The sequence below is a fragment of the Petromyzon marinus genome, chromosome 25 (genome assembly GCF_048934315.1).
Source record: "Petromyzon marinus isolate PM22_M1 ecotype Great Lakes invasive population chromosome 25, UKy_Petmar_22M1.pri1.0, whole genome shotgun sequence".
Taxonomy (NCBI): domain Eukaryota; kingdom Metazoa; phylum Chordata; class Hyperoartia; order Petromyzontiformes; family Petromyzontidae; genus Petromyzon; species Petromyzon marinus.
Window position 1 is genome coordinate 3,469,330 of NC_133691.1, and position 18,547 is coordinate 3,487,876.

An 18,547-nucleotide genomic window follows, 5' to 3' on the forward strand; every position below is an offset into this window, starting at 1 on the left:
AAATTAGCATTCAGGGGCGGTGGCTCACGCAACGTTTTCTGGGAGCTTTTTCGCCGTCCGTTTCGCGAGCGCGCTCTTGCATTATGCACCGTCGATCAATAATACATCAGGCTCCCCTGCCGCACGGCTGCTCGCCGTAGCTCACTGTGCACCGTGCGTGTGGGACTGCGCCTTGGGGGTGCGAGACCTACAACGAGCAGCCGCACGCTTCGCGTCCCTCCATCGGATGGGCAAACGCAAAAAAGTTCGCACGGGGGGAGTTGCGCTCGTCGGCGGTGCACGAATCGCTCTCTCCGACGATGCGGTGCGTAATGCGCGCTCGGGCAAGGTCGTGGGAAAGCGGTTCTCGGAAACTGTCGCATATGCCACAATTTAGTTTTCATTTAGATTTCATTTTCAAAAATGCGGGACTGGTGCATTGTGGTCTGTGGATTATACGCAGAGGGCAAGACAGTGGTCTGTCATTCTGGTAAGGTTAAGAACCACTGTTTGATGGTATAATATTCGTGAATTATCATCACCTCCAGACAATTGCGACCACAGATATTCCCACCTCATGATCTAGCTTTGTGGGTGTACTAATTGGAATATCTGCACTGTGAATCAATTTATCTGACGTGTTACTGGTTTGTTAGCTACGACTGTGGGAAGCCAGACTCTCTGAGAGACCATGGCCATGAACAGCCCTCTGTGTCAATCTGCTGCTGGATGAGGACCATTTCACCGTGCTCATCGGTGCCAGTTGGTGAATGTGCGGAGACATTAATTATCTAAGGCTGTGCTCTCCGGTTCTCGGGGTGGAAAGTGGGCCCCGTGGCTATGCCCAAAACTTGACAGCTGGCTTTAAAAAAAAAAATCAAGGCAGCAGATGTAACGTGGCACGGAACTACGGCACAACAATGGATGTTGTTGCACCATCCTACGCTGCCCAGAAAGTAGCCAAGGCGGCAGCCTACTATGTTGTACGTGTCTAATCGCGCTATCCAAGCGCCAACCTGCTTAGCTCGACAGAACTGATGAGATTGGGTACTATCCAGGTTGTTTGGCCACAGGCTTGATCGGGCTGGGTTCACAGCTCCTCTCAAATCGGGGAGGGAGGGAGGCAGCAGAGGTCTTGTGTGGGCCACCATTGTGGGGATACCTCCCTCAGGCAGGGTCAACTCGGTTGGGCCAACGGTACATTTCGTTGTGCAGGGCCCCACGTCAGCGTCTACCTCGTTATAATCATCATCATGATCATAATTTGCACTCATAAAGTGCCTTTCACCTGCAGATCACAAGGCGCTGTACAAAATATACACACCAATAAACATCCGACCCCAAAACAAAGAATTCGAGAAATAGAAAAAGCCATTAAAAAAAAAGTTCAATTTTAAGGTGCGATTTGAATAAAGCGAGGGGGAGGGGAGGGAGTCAGCGGAGCGAACGTCCAGTGGAGGTGACTTCCAAAGCCGAGGGGCCACAGGAGACAAGCCCCGCTGGTCAGCCACCATCGTACAGAGACGGTGACCTCGGCACACTCAACAGGCCCGGGTCGGGAAGACCGACATACTCTCGTTGGAACAAATGGGGCAAAGGAGGTCCTGCACATGTGAGGGAGCAGCATCACCGAGGGCCTTGTTGGTGATAAGAAGAATCAAGTGGTGGCCCTGGGCTTAATGTGAGGTTATTAGAGGTCATGCCGACTGTAAAATCAGTCTCAGCTATTTCCCAATGGCACGCACTGCGGTATTGCTGGCAGGTTGGTCGGATGGCTGAATGGACATTGAGCTACACGACTGGCCGTATGCACACGACGAGTTTATTTCCGACTTGTGGAGAGAGGCTCGGGCTTTGTGACCGGTTGCGCCCGATTGCTCGCCGGAGGAATTTGAAAAGAAAAAAACGTGTTCATCACAGTTGGGTTCAGATCGTAAAAATATATACGGCTCGCTACATGGGCCGACTTGATTGAAACACGCCAGAACGGAGGAAAAAAAACTGCAACAAGGATTTCTAATGGCTCTAAATATAGTCAAAAGCAGCCTCGGGCAAGGGTACTTTTTAAAATAATTTATAATCCATATTAATACATAATTTGTACTTTTTGAGGGATGTGCGCTTAAAATCCTGAGTGTGAAATTAGCTGGCGTCCACTCGAATGTGCGAGTCGCCCAGAGAGTGTAAATAAATAACGGGCCAAGGCATCCACCTCGTGCATGTTGCATAACTCGTAAATGCACTTATACTGCGCGTATTTGTTCACCATTTTAAAAAAAAAACAACTTTGAAGCACAATGTTGATTAAGCGACACGGCTCGTTTTGGCATTAAAATCTGATTAAGTTAATAATTTATTGGTAGTAAACTGTTAAAAGTGACCAGCAGTCATGGTGAAATCCAGATCATACAGAGTCCAGTTGTTGCTCTAGCCGTGGCCATTTTAATAATTTGTGGGGGGAATACTAATGAAGTGGATGCTGATGGTTTTACCCGGCCTTTTCGATTTATTCATAATGCATTAATGTTCTGGGTGTAAAACGTATTGTTCTTGTTATACCTGCTTTCTCGCCATTTTTTTATTCTAAACTGAAAAATGTATTACCCTCTCTCCGTACATGAAATGCCCTGCACCATCTGCACGGGCCCACACTCGAGAAGCTTATTTTATAGTCGCTTTGTTAAAAAGTCCAGTTCCGTCACTTGTAGGCCTGTAAAGTGAATGGATATTACTCTGGCCACAAACGCCTAAGAGGTTGACCATCCCTCAGCTCTTCCCAAGTGTTTTTTTTGTAGTACGTAAAAAAAAACAACCCACCGTGCTAATGCAGTGTGGCCTCCCTCCCTCCCTTCCTCGTGCCCCCCCTGCTCCACCAACCCCTACAATATCCGCATTACCACTCTAGCGCGCAAAGTTTCCTTCCTCTGTTCCGAACCTCCACATTCTCAGCTCCGACTGACAAGGTGCGAGACAAATTGCAGAACCGTAATCATGAGCCTTGGATCACACTCCTGGTCGCACGTTCGCACAGCCGTAATTAAAATAGGCAGAAGCCAACGACGGCTGAAGAACTCATCCCTCAGTCTCAAGACAGAGCGTAATCACAAGCCCCAGTTATTTTCGCCCGTCATTCTCTCCCCCCCCCGAAACTTACAATTATCATCCACGAAAAAAAAAGTTGTCAAAGTAACATTCAAGTAATAGACCAACATCCAGCCTCAACCACGTGTGCTCGGTTTAAACGGCAACAGGAGATCACCCCCTGTGCTGGCCCGCTTGCACGACCACGTTTCAATTTGATTTTGCTAAAAAAAGTGCCAGAAGATGCTTTCCCGCACAAAAAAAACAACAACGGTCTACTCGTGAATATTAAAAGAATGTTGCCATATCCCTTACGTTTTATTGCAACCTGGTGACTTCAGTTCGATCGCTGGCCATGCTTCAAAGTCTAAACCAGTACTGGGCTTCTCCCTCCTTTACCAACCCGCACTGACCACGGTCAAACACCCCCCCAGACCCCCCTCCCCCTTCCCCCCACCGCTGACCGAAATGAAGTAAGGATGCATTAATCCAGCAGTGGCGTGACAAAGGACTGTAAATTATCTTTTGCAATATAAATACATTTATGGTTCAGTAAATAAATCATAGGTGGTCGAAGTAAGCTACACGTTACAGATTCCACCCAATTACAGACCGTTAGAAAAAGGTTACGACTATGAAAAAAAAGTGTAAATCACAGCGTGCAGTGCAGAGTAGTGGTTGTTAAAGAGTCATAATTCAGTTTTTTTTTCCAAATGGTAAGTCACTCTACGTATTTATATAAATATAGATTTAAACAAGCCGAGCTATTGTCACTTACTCGGTAATGACAACCCAAAGAATGCTGCTAAATTATATTATGATTTAAAAATATAACATTTCAGGGTCAGAGGCAGGTCAGACCTGTCAAGACACATTCATGTCCGTATTTAATTAAATCAGTACCCTTCGAGTGATCGTCCTTCGCATCGTGATCGGTCCAGTAGTTTTTGGCAGAGCATAATGTAGACACCTAATAAACCCTGACCTGATCCATCCTGAGTAGGTAATTTTTCTTGCAGATGTTGTTATGATTAGTGTCCAATACGTGTGCAACACTGCATAGTTTCTTCGATGTAAGTAAAATTCCTCCATGCACGATATGCGTATCGAATCGTGCCTGAATCAATCCATTATTTGTTGAACATATACATTGGTATTTGAAATATTTAAGATACAGGAGTATATTTTTTTATCCTAGCTTCATCAGGTTTTTTTTGCCAAGGCCCTCTGCCTAGCTGCTGGGCCTAGACCACCCAGGTGACAGAAGGCAAGGATCAATCATTGGCTCTGGAATGCGTAAATAGTGACAGAAAAACAGAATCAACCCATCAGAATATAACAATAATACTTGCATTCATATTGCGCCCATACTGAAATTACCCAAACTCCTAGCACTTTCATTAACCACGCGACATCGCTCAACAACATCGCATGAAACAAAATTCACCGTTCGGCTCCCATCATTCCACGTCCCGGCACCCTCTCTCTCTCTCAAGAAAACGGTCGAGGATGACTTACGGTAAACTTGGCCCTCTCCTCCGTCACTTCGTAGCCGACGATCGTCGGCGTGAAGGGGCTCACTTCTCCCTCGGGGCCCTGCGCCGGACCTTGCCCTCCGCGAGCCGACAGAGACGCGCTCCGAGGCCTCACCGAGAATTCCACGCTGGGGCAGCCTCGCCCCGAGCTGAGCCGCGTGCTCAGCCGCGGGCTGTCGGGTTGGCGGGCCGTCTCGGCGGACCCCCGGGAGTTCGCGTCGCACGCGGCGGCGGCGGCGGCGGCAGCGGGGGGCCGCCAGCCCCCCGCGGCCTGCATGTCCCAGACGAGCGACTCGGAGCCGCATCGCCGGTGCTTGGTCACGACGGCGGAAGCCGCGGTGACGGCCGGCAGAGACGCCGCGATATTGGCGGAATTGCGGCTCAACTCCGGAGCCTGGGAGGGGCTTGCCATTGTCGATGTCCACCCCCCTGCTTCCCACCGTGACCTGACCTGAGAAAGGGGAACCCAAACAATTCCACGGACAAATATTGAGTTTCATACCTTAGCTGGAAAAGACCTGTGACATGTCACCGTCGAACTCTCCTGAAACCCACAAACAACTCAACAAAGACAAGTTGGGTCCTGTGGGATATGCAGCTGCTATCGTCATCATAATTATGCTAACAGCCTTCATAGGCTATACGGGCACCTATCCAGGCTGGCACGGCACACGAGGGGGTGGGTGGCAAGAATGCCAAGCCTGCCCGTCCGTCTTTGTCTCCCTCGTGGAGATGTTTACACACTGCATCAGGTGCACATTTCAGGCTGAGGGGAGGCCCAATACTGCCACAAATATTCATCACTGATGTTGGCCGCAAGTGGGAATCAAACTCGGCTCGCCGGGTTCGTAGTGCAGCCCGCTAACTGCTTCACTGCTGCTCCCCTCAAAACTAAACAAAGACAACAAATAAAGACAGAGATCCCCACCCCATGGTTTGAACAGACTACTGGGGCAAGTGCTGCTGGCGAGCACCTATGAAGGCCGGCACGGCACATGAGGGGATGGGTGGCCAGCACCACACCCAGATCAAAGACAAACATCCCCAACAAACCCTTTATTGACTGTTGCGACAAATGCTTTAAGCAAGCACTTATGAAGGCCGGTATGGCGCAAGAGGAGATCTGACCAGCACCACGCCTGACCGCCTTTGTGTCCCATAGCGCTGATGTTTACTCAACTGTAACAGATACTCAATTAATGCCGAGTCCACCTAGGAGAGGGGTCAGGGATGTGTTCAGAAATCACCGAGGTTCTCCGTGGTTGGGAATCGAATCAGGTCACCAGATCCGTAGTGCAGTGCGCTGCTGTTTATCGGACGGCGAATCACAGAAGTTTTTTGTCGATCGCTTTGTGGCCATAGATAAGAGAGAGTCGTTGATAAGAGGGCGGGGTCACAGATAAGAGAGTTTCTCTGCACTGCTGATTCCCAACGATCTTTCGGGAGTGAGGGACACGAATCCTCACGGTGGATCGCCAGCTCGGCTGAAATTGATTCGATTTGGACGTGTCACGGATGTGTTCGCCCCGTTCCGAGTGTCAAGTCAACGTGCACACCACAGCATCCCTACAGGAACCAAGTCCTCTATACATCGACACATTGTATAACGGCACACATTGCATCCACACGTAAATCACACGCTGCATACTTAACCCGTTGTAGAGTGTGCATGCAGTGTCATTCATACATCCGTGCAGTCACGCACCGTATTAAAATACACGACAAGTCACATTTGCATGTACATGCACTATTGCGCACTGACCATTTGCCCCATCACATGTTGTATACATACTACACGTGGAGAAAATGTTTAGTGCACTACGCTGCAAACCCAACGATCGGCGACGGTCAACACGAGCGGCGAGCCGACTGGTCCAGAGGCCCAGTCGCTCACCACCTCGCGCCCTTTCAACAACCCACACCACCACCACGGTGAAATTTGGCCAAACGATCCCAGTCGTGACCGACGTTGCGTGCGGTGGCCTTCATCCAGCAGTGTGCCACAGTCTGGCCACAAGCGGTCTCGTGACCAAAGTTGACAAGAGTGCAGCCGTGCTCACGAGAAGGATCGTTGTGTCCAACTGTACATCGGCGATCAAGATCACCTCTTTGCAGGGCACATGAGGACGATTTGCCTCGAGGTGGGAGGGGGGGGGGGGTCTGCCCCAACGCTTTTCAACATCTTCACCGATGACTCGCCCGCCACAACGTCCCAGATACACATTAGTCTAGTAAGCCAAGCCTGTGACTTTGCCAGCCTCGAGACTACCCTAACGGAGGGTGCTCAGATCATCGTCGAGGACAATTCAGGAAGGCGGCGACTTCAGAAGAGCACGACCAGCAGCACGGTGTCCCACCCCCCCACCGCCGTGCGTGTTCCGCCCGCGCAATGGCCGGACAAGAGGCTCTAGGTACGGCGGAGCGGCCGTGAACTCGGGCTCTTCCTTGCCGTAGCGCCGGATCGAAGGCTCACGTTCACCGAAGCCACTTTCGAGAAGCCTGCCGGGTGAGCGTGTGCTCGCAGGAACTTCCTCGCTTGCTCCGCTGGCTGGCCCGACGTGGAATGCCGGTGCCTGGACAGGGACAGAGTGGGGGGTGGGGTTGGGGGGGGGACCCCTCGCATCCGAGTGACGTGGCTCTGGAGCAGGGAATTCTACAACTGGGTGGACCAGGTCGGGCGGCAACTCGTTTGGTCGACGCTCGGAAGGGGCCGAATCTCTCTTCGTGAGAATCATCTCTGGTGCGGCGCCGAGGCCAACGCTACCGCCGTGGCTCCCGGTGACATTAATCAAAATAAGAATCTTTATTTAGACGAGAGGCGTTTGACGAGCGATGAAGAGGCTCTTTGTCCACGGACGCGTCCAGTGGGGGCTGGTCGGCAATTTACAACAAACCACCACCGTCCCCCGCCGCCGATTTGACGCCAAGCAGCGGTGACGAGGACGTCGGGAAAAAGTTTTGCCCAGCACCTGAATTGCCACTTCACACCGTGTCCAGGTGACCGAGAGCACCCAGAGGGCTTCCGTTGAGGAGGCAAATGAAGCATCCGGACCTGAACGCCATCACATCGGCACGAACCTGTGGCATGGATCGAATGTGCCCGTGATGATTCCGTTCGCACAGTTATCCAACTTTGATCTTCTGCGGCATGTCAACCGTTCTTGTTGTAGTCGAGGTCTCTTAGATAGGGGAATGATCCCCGTGTCTCTGTGAGACAGGACAGTATCACCGTGTCTTTGTGAGACAGGACAGTGTCACCGTGTCTCTGTGAGACAGGACTGTGTCACCGTGTCTCTGTGAGACGGGACAGTATCACCGTGTCTCTGTGAGACAGGACAATATCACCGTGTCTCTATGAGACAGGACAGTATCACCGTGTCTCAGTGAGACAGGACAGTGTCACCGTGTCTCTGTGAGACAGGACAGTATCACCGTGTCTCTGTGAGACGGGACAGTATCACCGTGTCTCTGTGAGACAGGACAGTATCACCGTGTCTCTGTGAGACAGGACAGTATCACCGTGTCTCTGTGAGACAGGACAGTGTCACCGTGTCTCTGTGAGACAGGACAGTGTCACCGTGTCTCTGTGAGACAGGAGAGTGTCACCGTGTCTCTGTGAGACAGGACAGTGTCACCGTGTCTCTGTGAGACAGGACAGGATCACCGTGTCTCTGTGAGACAGGACAGTATCACCGTGTCTCTGTGAGACAGGACAGTATCACCGTGTCTCAATGAGACAGGATAGTGTCACCGTGTCTCTGTGAGACAGGACAGTATCACCGTGTCTCTGTGAGACAGGACAGTGTCACCGTGTCTCTGTGAGACAGGACAGTATCACCGTGTCTCTGTGAGACAGGACAGTGTCACCGTGTCTCTGTGAGACAGGACAGTGTCACCGTGTCTCTGTGAGACAGGACAGTATCACCGTGTCTCTGTGAGACAGGAAAGTATCACCGTGTCTCTGTGAGACAGGACAGTATCACCGTGTCTCTGTGAGACAGGACAGTGTCACCGTGTCTCTGTGAGACAGGACAGTGTCACCGTGTCTCTGTGAGACAGGATAGTATCACCGTGTCTCTGTGAGACAGGACAGTATCACCGTGTCTCTGTGAGACAGGACAGTATCACCGTGTCTCTATAAGACAGGACAGTATCACCGTGTCTCTGTGAGACAGGACAGTATCACCGTGTCACTGTGAGACAGGACAGTATCACCGTGTCTCTGTGAGACAGGACAGTATCACCGTGTCTCTGTGAGACAGGACAGTATCACCGTGTCTCTGTGAGACGGGAGTGTCACCGTGTCTCTGTGAGACAGGACAGTGTCACCGTGTCTCTGTGAGACAGGATAGTATCACCGTGTCTCTGTGAGACAGGACAGTGTCACCGTGTCTCTGTGAGACAGGACAGTGTCACCGTGTCTCTGTGAGACAGGACAGTGTCACCGTGTCTCTGTGAGACAGGACAGTGTCACCGTGTCTCTGTGAGACAGGACAGTGTCACCGTGTCTCTGTGAGACAGGACAGTATCACCGTGTCTCTGTGAGACAGGACAGTGTCACCGTGTCTCAATGAGACAGGACAGTGTCACCGTGTCTCTGTGAGACAGGACAGTATCACCGTGTCTATGAGACAGGACAGTATCACCGTGTCTCTGTGAGACAGGACAGTATCACCGTGTCTATGAGACAGAACAGTATCGTGTCTCTGTGAGACAGGACAGTATCACCGTGTCTCTGTGAGACAGGACAGTACCGTGTCTCTGTGAGACAGGACAGTATCACCGTGTCTCTGTGAGACAGGACAGTATCACCGTGTCTCTTCTGACTTTTGCTGCTGGCCAATTCATACAAAGCGTCAGTATTAAACAGCTTTGTAAAAAAAGCACTGCAAGGTATAGCAGAACATGCTGAAATACATACGATTACATGTACACGTTATCATATACAGTACACGTGTGACATACATGACACGCATACTTAGTCATACACGCTCACATTTAACAATGGTGATGTTGTATAGCATCATGCATACATAATCAGTGTTGTTATATGCCATTATATATGCAAATTGTATGCGTGCATTCGTAACACGATATGAGGTATACAGTACATCACATACAAAACACATGTCATACACGTGCACAAGCGTCACATGTCATAGGCATGCTGTTATACAGTCACGCAATCACATCGTGTCATACACATGTTGGGTGGATGCGATGTATCCCGAAGCCTGGACACAACGCACATAGTTTATACAATGTACGAATATGGACAAATCGTATCATCATTATCATCATCATCACATACGGTACAATGTATGCAATGTTTAACATGAGTAAATGATTCATCCCCTGTCAACCCACTGCTGGCCAAGAAGTCTTCCGTCCGCACTCCGTGTCCATCATGGAGGTGGGGATGGGTGGGTACAGTGCACATCCATACTTCACCACGCTGGTCAATGCAGAGTTGTTATCCCAGGAGCGGCTCAGACATCACTCGCCACTGATGATAGCCGTGGGCCGGAGTCTAACCTGGCTCCGAGGTGCGTTAACCCAACGCGCCACCGCTGGGCGCATCAACACGGAGACCAGGCGCAGGGTATAAACAACGCGAAGCCACAACGCGAATCCACACTGCGTAGCACAGCACCAAGAAACGATGTATACATGATGATATATATTAATTATAAGATGTACGAACACGCGGAGAGGAACCAGCAGGTGTCGGGACACTTTCCGGAAATCATTTTCCTCTCGATGCCGGCTTATTAACATAACCACACGAGATCATTCACGATGCACCATCCTCACAACACTACCAACACCACCACCATTACCTTCTCAACACCACAGCGGATGCCTTAGGTACACGTTCCTACGTCTCGCGAAAGGCATCATAGCCAGCAGCGGCCTTTACAACGCAGCATGGCTTTAACCACAGCGGCGGTAGTGGTGGTGGTGGCGTGTGTGTGTGTTTCAGTGTGTTCCGTGTGTTTCACTGTGTTCCGTGTATGTGTGTTTCACTGTGTTTTGTGTGTGTATGTCGCACTGTGTTCCGTGTATGTGTGTGTTGCACTGATTCCGTGTATGTGTTTCACTGTGTTCCGTGTATGTGTTTCACTGTTCCGTGTGCGTGTGTTAGAGCCGGATCCTCTCTGCCACTAGCCGGAGCTGTCCAACGTATCCGGAGCGGACCCGGTTCCAATCGCGACAGTCGCTGTTTGTCGTTTAGGTTTTTTTTCTTCTTCTCGATTTTTGTTTGTCCTTCTTCCCCCCTCCTTCCCACCCCAAGCGAAGCAGGCGTTGAGCCTGGATTATATTTCTCGGACGGGAGATTTTACCAACCCGTACGAAATACAACAGCGACAACAACTAAAAACTCAACACATTCGTCAATAACACTGTGGCCGTAAAATAAACAAAATGTAATAATGGGGCGACGTTTCGCAATGTCCCTTCTTCATTGTACCTGTGCATCAAAAACATGTTATTTGTTATAGGCTACTGCGGTGGGGGGGGCAGAGGGGGCTTGTGTGCAGTGCAACAAAATCAGTTGTTGTACTATACCTATATGCTCCCGCTACACCAGGGGTCGGGAACCTTTTTGACTAAGAGAGCCATGAAAGCAAAAAATTTGGATATTTATTTCAGTGAGAGCCATATAATATATTTTAAAAGTGAATTCAACTAAATGTCAGTATAATAAGCCTCTGAATTTATTCTTTTAAATAATGTTATAACACTCACCATTAATGCGACTTCTGGTGCTGCATGGATTTGCTGATGTCTTTGTAGTCGGGTTGGTACTTGGTGAGGTTAAGCTTCATGCAAGCGTTGAGGCTTTCATCCGTTAAACGTGATCGTAGGTTGGACTTGATGTTTTTAAGATGTGAGAATGACTGCTCACATGCATACGTAGATCCAAACATGGTCAATACAGCAATACTCACACGCTGCAGTGTGTGGTATGTGACAGGAAGCGTGTTCCAAGTTTTGAGAATCAGCTGGTCTTCGGGTTGGAGTTTTTTCATTTCTGTCCACATGTGCTTGCTCGCCAACTCCGCTTTCTGTCGTGTGATTCTTTCCAAATCTTCATTCAGTGACTTGAACTTATTCACCCACATGTCTGAGGCCTTCAGGTCAGCCACTTCTGCTTCAAAATCTCTGACGGAGACACCAGGGATGTAATTCAGGTCGGCTGTGTTCAGTGAACACTCGTTTGGATGGGTGATGAACTTAAAAAGACGAGTGTGCTCACGAAATTCTCCAAAGCGTGCTTTGAAGGACTGTAGGAGACTGGATGTGCAGCCAGCTAGCTGGTGGAGATCAAGGTTTTGAATGGGCTCACTTGCTGTGCATGCATCTTTAAATTGGCTCAGTTTTTCAAAATGTAGTAAACGACCTGTTTCAAGATCCGTGATGAAAAGCTCCAGCTTGTTTTCAAAAGCAAATACAGCTTGTTGAAGGGATAACACTGTATTTCCAATGCCTTGCATTTTCACGTTGAGCTGGTTCAGATGTTCAGTCAGATCTACGAGATAGTAAAACTTGAGGAGCCACTCGGTGTCGGCTAGCTCAGGATGCCCGACGCCTTTCATTTCAAGGAAAGTCCGGATTTCGTTCAGGCAAGCCGCAAAACGGCTAAGCACCTTCCCTCTTGACAACCAACGCACATTGCTGTGCAAAAGCAGACCAGGATAGTTATTTACAACTTCATCCAGCAGTGTTTTAAACTGGCGATCATTTAAGGCTCGGGCAACAATAAAGTTGATCACACGAATGACCAGCGACATCACTTCGCCAAACTGCCTGTCACACATCTGAGCACAAAGTGCCTCCTGGTGTATAATGCAATGGAAACTTAGGATGGGTCTATTTTCATGTTCACGGAGAAGCGCCACAAATCCTTTGTTTTTCCCCACCATACACGGAGCACCATCAGTACACACTGAGAGAAGTTTATCCATAGGTAGACTTTTTTCTTGAGCAAACTCCATGAAAGACTTGAATAAATCCTCACCTCTTGTGGACCCTTTTAATGGCAGAACAGCAAGACTTTCTTCGCGCAGTGTGTCACCAACAGCATATCTTGCAATCACGCTGAACTGCGACAAATGGCTCACGTCTGTTGACTCATCCAAAGCCAGAGAAAAGAACGGCGCTGCATTTATGTCCTTCACTTGCGTTTCCTCCACTTTGTTTGCCATCACGATGGTACGATCATGAACAGTTCTTGCCGACAGAGGCATGTCTTGTATCCGTTTGATTATCTTGTCTTTGTTCGGAAGATCATCAAAAAGTTAATTGGCTACATCCAGCATGAACGTTTTAGCATACTCGCCATCTGTGAATGGTTTTCCGTTCCTCACTATTGCTAAAGAACCAGCAAAGCTAGCCGAATTATAGTCACCTTGCCGGGTCCATACGCGGAGTTGCTGCTGGCTAGCTTGCACCCTGCTCAGAAGCTCTTGGCACGCTTTCTTTCTGCTGTCTCCCGCAGGGTATTTTGATGCAAAGGTAGCGTGGCGCGTGTCGAAGTGCCGCTTTACATTCGACCGTTTCAACGATGTAATTTTGTCATTGCAAATTAGACACACCGCAGAACCCGCTCTCTCCACAAAGGCGAATTCTTCGGTCCATTCGTCCTGAAATGTACGATACTCGTCGTCTTTTTTTCTTTTCGCCATCTTCTTCGTCGAAGGGTTAGCTTTGAGCTAATGACCGAGCAGACGCAGTCTCAGACTGATTCAAAAGGGGGCGTTTACCTGTTTTACCCAGCAACGGCAAACGTAGGCCAGTATCATCCAATTAAAATAATGGACAATTGCTCCTGCAGCCCTGAACAGGACATGCGCAGTGAAAAATCGATGGATGGATTAAAACAAGTGAGAATATTTTGTTTTATCTGCGAGCCATATGCAATCATCAAAAGAGCCACATCTGGCTCGCGAGCCATAGGTTCCCGACCCCTGCGCTACACGTTTCACCAACCAGCACTGACCAGCGGTGTTTGTGAGGTCCTCATCCAAGCAGTGGATTAAACAAGGGTCTGATGTACATGGACTACACTTTCATTCATACACGCTTATCAATGACTGTACCACGTGCTTTCAGGTGTAGATTGTAACGTGTGCATTAGGGGTGTTGCAGCTTATGCATCGATCCATTGAACACCGGTATTGTACCGTACTATATTAATTAGCAAATTGATGCAGCGCATGTAAGAAATTGCACCGCTGTGAATCGCTGTTTGTTGCTTGTTGAAGTTTTAGTCAAAGCCCCTCCAGCCACTAGAGGCCGTTGCATTCACAATTTTCGAAAAATAATCATACAGTCTCCCAAAGATCGAATTGTAAATTTTAATCGGGGGCAAATGCGAGGTAACTAACGTATATAATACTACCGTAATTGTTTTGATGCTATTCATTTTCAGCCCTCTGTCAATCCACTGCTGGAATATGGTCTCCCCACGCTGTATCAGCCATGCGGGTTGTTTGACCATACTTCACCACGCTGGTCAGTGCGGGATGGTGAAGTCGGGTTGATCAAGGACTGGCCATATCTCTAAATGACGAGAACCCTCCATCATAACAGAAAAATAGTATCGGTCAAAAAACCATGAGATACCAAAAATTACTCAATAGTTCAAAGTTATCACCCACCACTGACGTTAGCCATGACCGGGCATCAAACTCGGGTGGCAGGGTTCATAGCATAGCGAAACGTCGGACATCCTGCCGAAGAACATTTGGGTACAATTCCAAAACACACACACACAGAAAGAGAGCCTCACAATACCACCGTTACGTGCACTCCAGCGCCCCACTTGTCCGTTAAAAATCGGGGACACATTAGGATTTACCCGAGAAGAACAACGGCCTATTTTTGGATTGAGTTATGGCTCTAGATAAGACATTTGAGTTTTCAGACCCATCACAGATAAGAGGCGTTTCGCTTTCCTGGCGATTACATCAATGCGACAGTGACGGAAATGCCGATTCAGTTTTAAATGTGCAGGCTCAGCTGAATTTCGGATTAGATTCGGAATTGGGACTCGACTCGTGTCCACGCCCCACACACCCTCCTCACCGCAATGCCAGATGCCTAGTGTGATTGGGATGTTGGGCCATTTCCAACCACGCATGTTTGGCTTTTGGGAGGACACTGGAGAGAGAACCCCACACACACGAGGGGAGAACGCTCAAAATAAGTTCAAGTAGACATCACCTGCAATGACATCTCTTGGCCACGTCGCAGCCAAAGCTTACTACACCTGGGAATTTGAGGTAGCATATCCAAGTAACCGTACTCTACGTTGCCAGGTTTCAATCTGCTTGGCTTCTCTAATGAGATGGGCGTGCATGCAGCGTGGATTGTTCGTAATCCACTGGCTGATATTGATCAGTCCTCAGTCCATGAATGCAGCGTCTTCTGTGCATTATCTTGCATTTGCATTGTACTGTACCTGCAGTGGGGTGTCTGGATACCAGGAATGATGATGCGTGGGGAGTTTGATGTTTGCCTGCTGATCTGTGTGCTTCTGTGTCTGTATGTATTATACCTTGCAGGCGAGAGTTTGAATAACTGAATAGCGAAATCTTTTCAGTGTGCCATTCAGCAACTGAAGATTGCGTGAGTTGTCACGTTTTAGGGTCACGATTCGATAAAAAAAATCAACAATTGTTATATTTTTTTACTGTAACGGCCTCTGGTGGATGAAAAAACATGTCCGAAAAAACATGTCCGAATAAAAAAACGCGATTAATTGTATGTTTAATCTCGCTTAAAATACTCTTATATAAGCGCACAACTTTATTTATGTGATGAACGCTGCACTTTCCGTCGTTTTAATGCAGGGGGCGGTGCAAATCTACACGCTCCCCCTGCATGAACGACGTAGGCGCAGGGTCAGACGTTCGATCACGTTGGAATCGATCTGCAGACGGCGGTCTTCTCGCACGGCCAGCTGCTCTGTGTCGCCTTATTTAGATCCCGCAATCCCAACCAGGTGAAAGTCCGCATCGAACCGAGCCCCCAGCAAGGCCATCTACTTAACGACGAGAGAAAATTCACACGAAATGTCGTTTTCAATTAAGTTTTCCAGATGTAAAATGATTTAAGCTTTTAATGAAGAAATACAATTATCTAATTCAAAACATAATACAATTCAAAGATGTTTCATTTTAAAACTTCAAAACGGAGCATCGGGTGCTTGCGTGAACGCGTCGTTCGTGTGTATTTTTTTCGTGACTTTCCTGGCCAAAGGCCGTAAATGGTTGTGAGGGGCGCCACAGGCACCCCCGAACAAGCCCTAGTCGATAATAATTGGTGAATCGATGCGTCGCTACACCAATATCGAATACTAAACACATAGCCTATTAACCATCAAACCAGTTAACAGCGATCCCGAACCATACTCTTTGGTTCTTTCGGTAAAGTCACGTAGTTAGAAATAAAATAAAATAAAACAAATCACCGACGTTTCGATCGCAACACAAGCGGTCGTCATCACCGCCTGATGACAACCACTTGTGTTGCGATCGAAACGTCGTGATTCGTTTTGTTTTATTTCTACCTACGTGACTTTACCGAAAGAACCAAAGAGTATGGATTCCTGCAGTCACGAAAGTTTCAAATCAAGATTGATCCCTAACCACTTGAAGGTAAGCTGGAGTGATGAAGTAAGAGTGGGGTTGACATTTATGATTGCAGCTATTCTATCCTTGCGTATGTTAAGGCGCTGAATGCCAATGTCAAGGTTTGCTATCCACGAGAGGGCTTCAGCAGACAGTTCGAGAATTGTGGTTTTCATATATTTTCCAACCAATAAAAGATAAACTTTTAGCAGTGCAGAGATAATTGCTGATTTATTTCAATGCAACGGCCGATGAATGCAGTACAATGAATAAACGAGTGCTGTAATGTACAGACACACACATTGCCTTCTCGAGTGAAAAGATTCACAATTATGATGGCACAGGCGCGCGGTGGCAAGCACGTGTGAGCAAAGTATTTACGATCTCTTGGAATTGTGGAGGAATATACTGAATATCCACGACAGTAATTTCCCAGCCAAACAATGCTGATTAATTTGGCATGGGCATAAGCAACACGTGGATCCCCATCACATCTTCAGAGAGGAAAAACTTTACCTTAATTAAGTGAAAATGTTATTTAGCGTCCGAATAGTGTTGTAAACGGTACTTGGCTGGAATGACCGATGTGCTGTTACACGTGCGTTTCGCCACGTGGCACACCATCCTGTTTAAATCGAATTAGTTTGTTTGTCTCCGCATAGAAGTAAATAAATAAACAACGGTAGCTCAAACAGGCAATTGGATTTCATGCCCAGCATTATCCCGCAGTCGTATTTGATTAAGCGACGCGCCCAGGGTTTTGCTCGCTTAACCAAATGCCGCTGGATAATATTGTTCTGGAAAGCCAACAGGCTGATGGACTGACGCATCGTTATTTTGTGGAGACACAGATTGGAGTTCTTCTTCTATGCACGTGCTCTGTACGCACAATGCCCCGCATATATGCATAACGGGTTTGTATGTCCCATATAAATGATTTACTGTGGGGCTTTTTGTACCACCAATTTCTCCCTCGCTGTGATGAGCTACTGCGTTCCATTCTGATCACAGGACAAGTAAGAACGTCCTTATTATCTAACTAGGTGGCTCTTTCTTCCACTACGTAAGTGCACATCTGCAGGGAAAGCGTGTGTCGGTGGTCTGAGCGAACACAAATACACTGCACCATACATCATCATTACTGGTAAGTTGCCTGTATTGTGATGGATTTAAAGTACCTTAATTGCAATTTTCCATTCATTCTGTCCAGCCTTGTCATTTGAATTATCACGTTAATCAATGCCAGGGTTTCAGGAAGTTCGTATTTATAGGTATGGGGTCTCAAGGCCTCAACAAAATCTTCTGCCATTTGTATCTTCTCCCAGAATTGTAAACATTGGAACTCTAAACCTAGTCTAGGGGAAAATTACACGATAAAGCCATACTCTTGGGACAAACGTGCTCAATAATAGCTCTTTCCTTATATGTGAGGGCATAAAAGCTGGTAAGGTTACACAGACTATTAAAATATTCATTCAAAACTAGGTTAATTGGTTCATTTCTAAAAATGTAGCAAATACAGTATTCACCGACAGGAGATAGGTTTAGCTGACAACCAAATTAACCATAAGAGTGTCCAATCTCTGTCATATCTCAGTAGCTTAAGCCTGGTTAGTACTCAGGCAGGTCATCACCAGGGCTTGCCAGGTGTTGCAGGTGTTAAACTGTATTTGTGGACTTTTTTCTGGATACTTTATGTTACTCCCACGTGAAGGCACACTGTTCATTAATGGTATTTGCCATATAATCCAATGCAGGGTCTTAATGAAAGCTCATTCTTGGTAGTTAATGAGGCATTCCAGGGAAACTAATTGCGATTGTTATTGTAAAATATTTAAATGCTTGCTTTAAACCTGTGACTGTCGTCTCATGTAGGCATGTAAATACAATACGAAACATCCTTGAATCCCCGTTCACTTTTAAAAATCCACGCGGTGACTTGAGACCCTTTCACGTGCTCACACACCGATGTGTGTGTTAAAAAATGACAGTGCCGCGACCCTGGCCACCCGAGTTAGATTCCAGTGACAATGATATGAACCGTTCCTGGGCCTCCCCTAGGTCGACTCAGCATCAAATCAATACCTAATGCAGTCTGTAACGATCGCCACTTGGAAGACAAAGGCGGCCGAGCATGCTACTGACCACTACCCTCTCGCGTACCTTGCTGGTCTTTTATAGGTGCTCGCTAACAGCACCCCCTACAGCAGTCTGTTCAGACTATACAGGGGGATCTTTGTCTTTATTGAACAATAGCGAGGGAGGTGTGGTTAGAAGTTGGGGAAACACAGGAATGCCTGCTGGGTAGGACGC

At 47.9% G+C, this 18,547-nt stretch overlaps 1 protein-coding gene across 2 annotated transcripts in view; it reads right to left on the bottom strand.

The window, feature by feature from the left end:
• The window catches only part of LOC116945963 (sorting nexin-16-like), a 38,778-nt gene extending 27,669 nt beyond the window's left edge, over window positions 1-11,109 (bottom strand). The window contains exons 1-2 of one of the 2 annotated variants that reach the window (XM_032960692.2): window positions 10,436-11,109; window positions 4,579-5,046 (exon numbers count right to left, since the gene is read on the bottom strand). In XM_032960692.2, coding sequence (XP_032816583.2) covers window positions 4,579-5,007 — 429 coding nt within the window. In that variant the 5' untranslated portion in view covers window positions 5,008-5,046; window positions 10,436-11,109. The other variant, XM_032960693.2, reaches the window with a different exon arrangement.
• Between the last annotated feature and the right edge of the window lie 7,438 nt (window positions 11,110-18,547).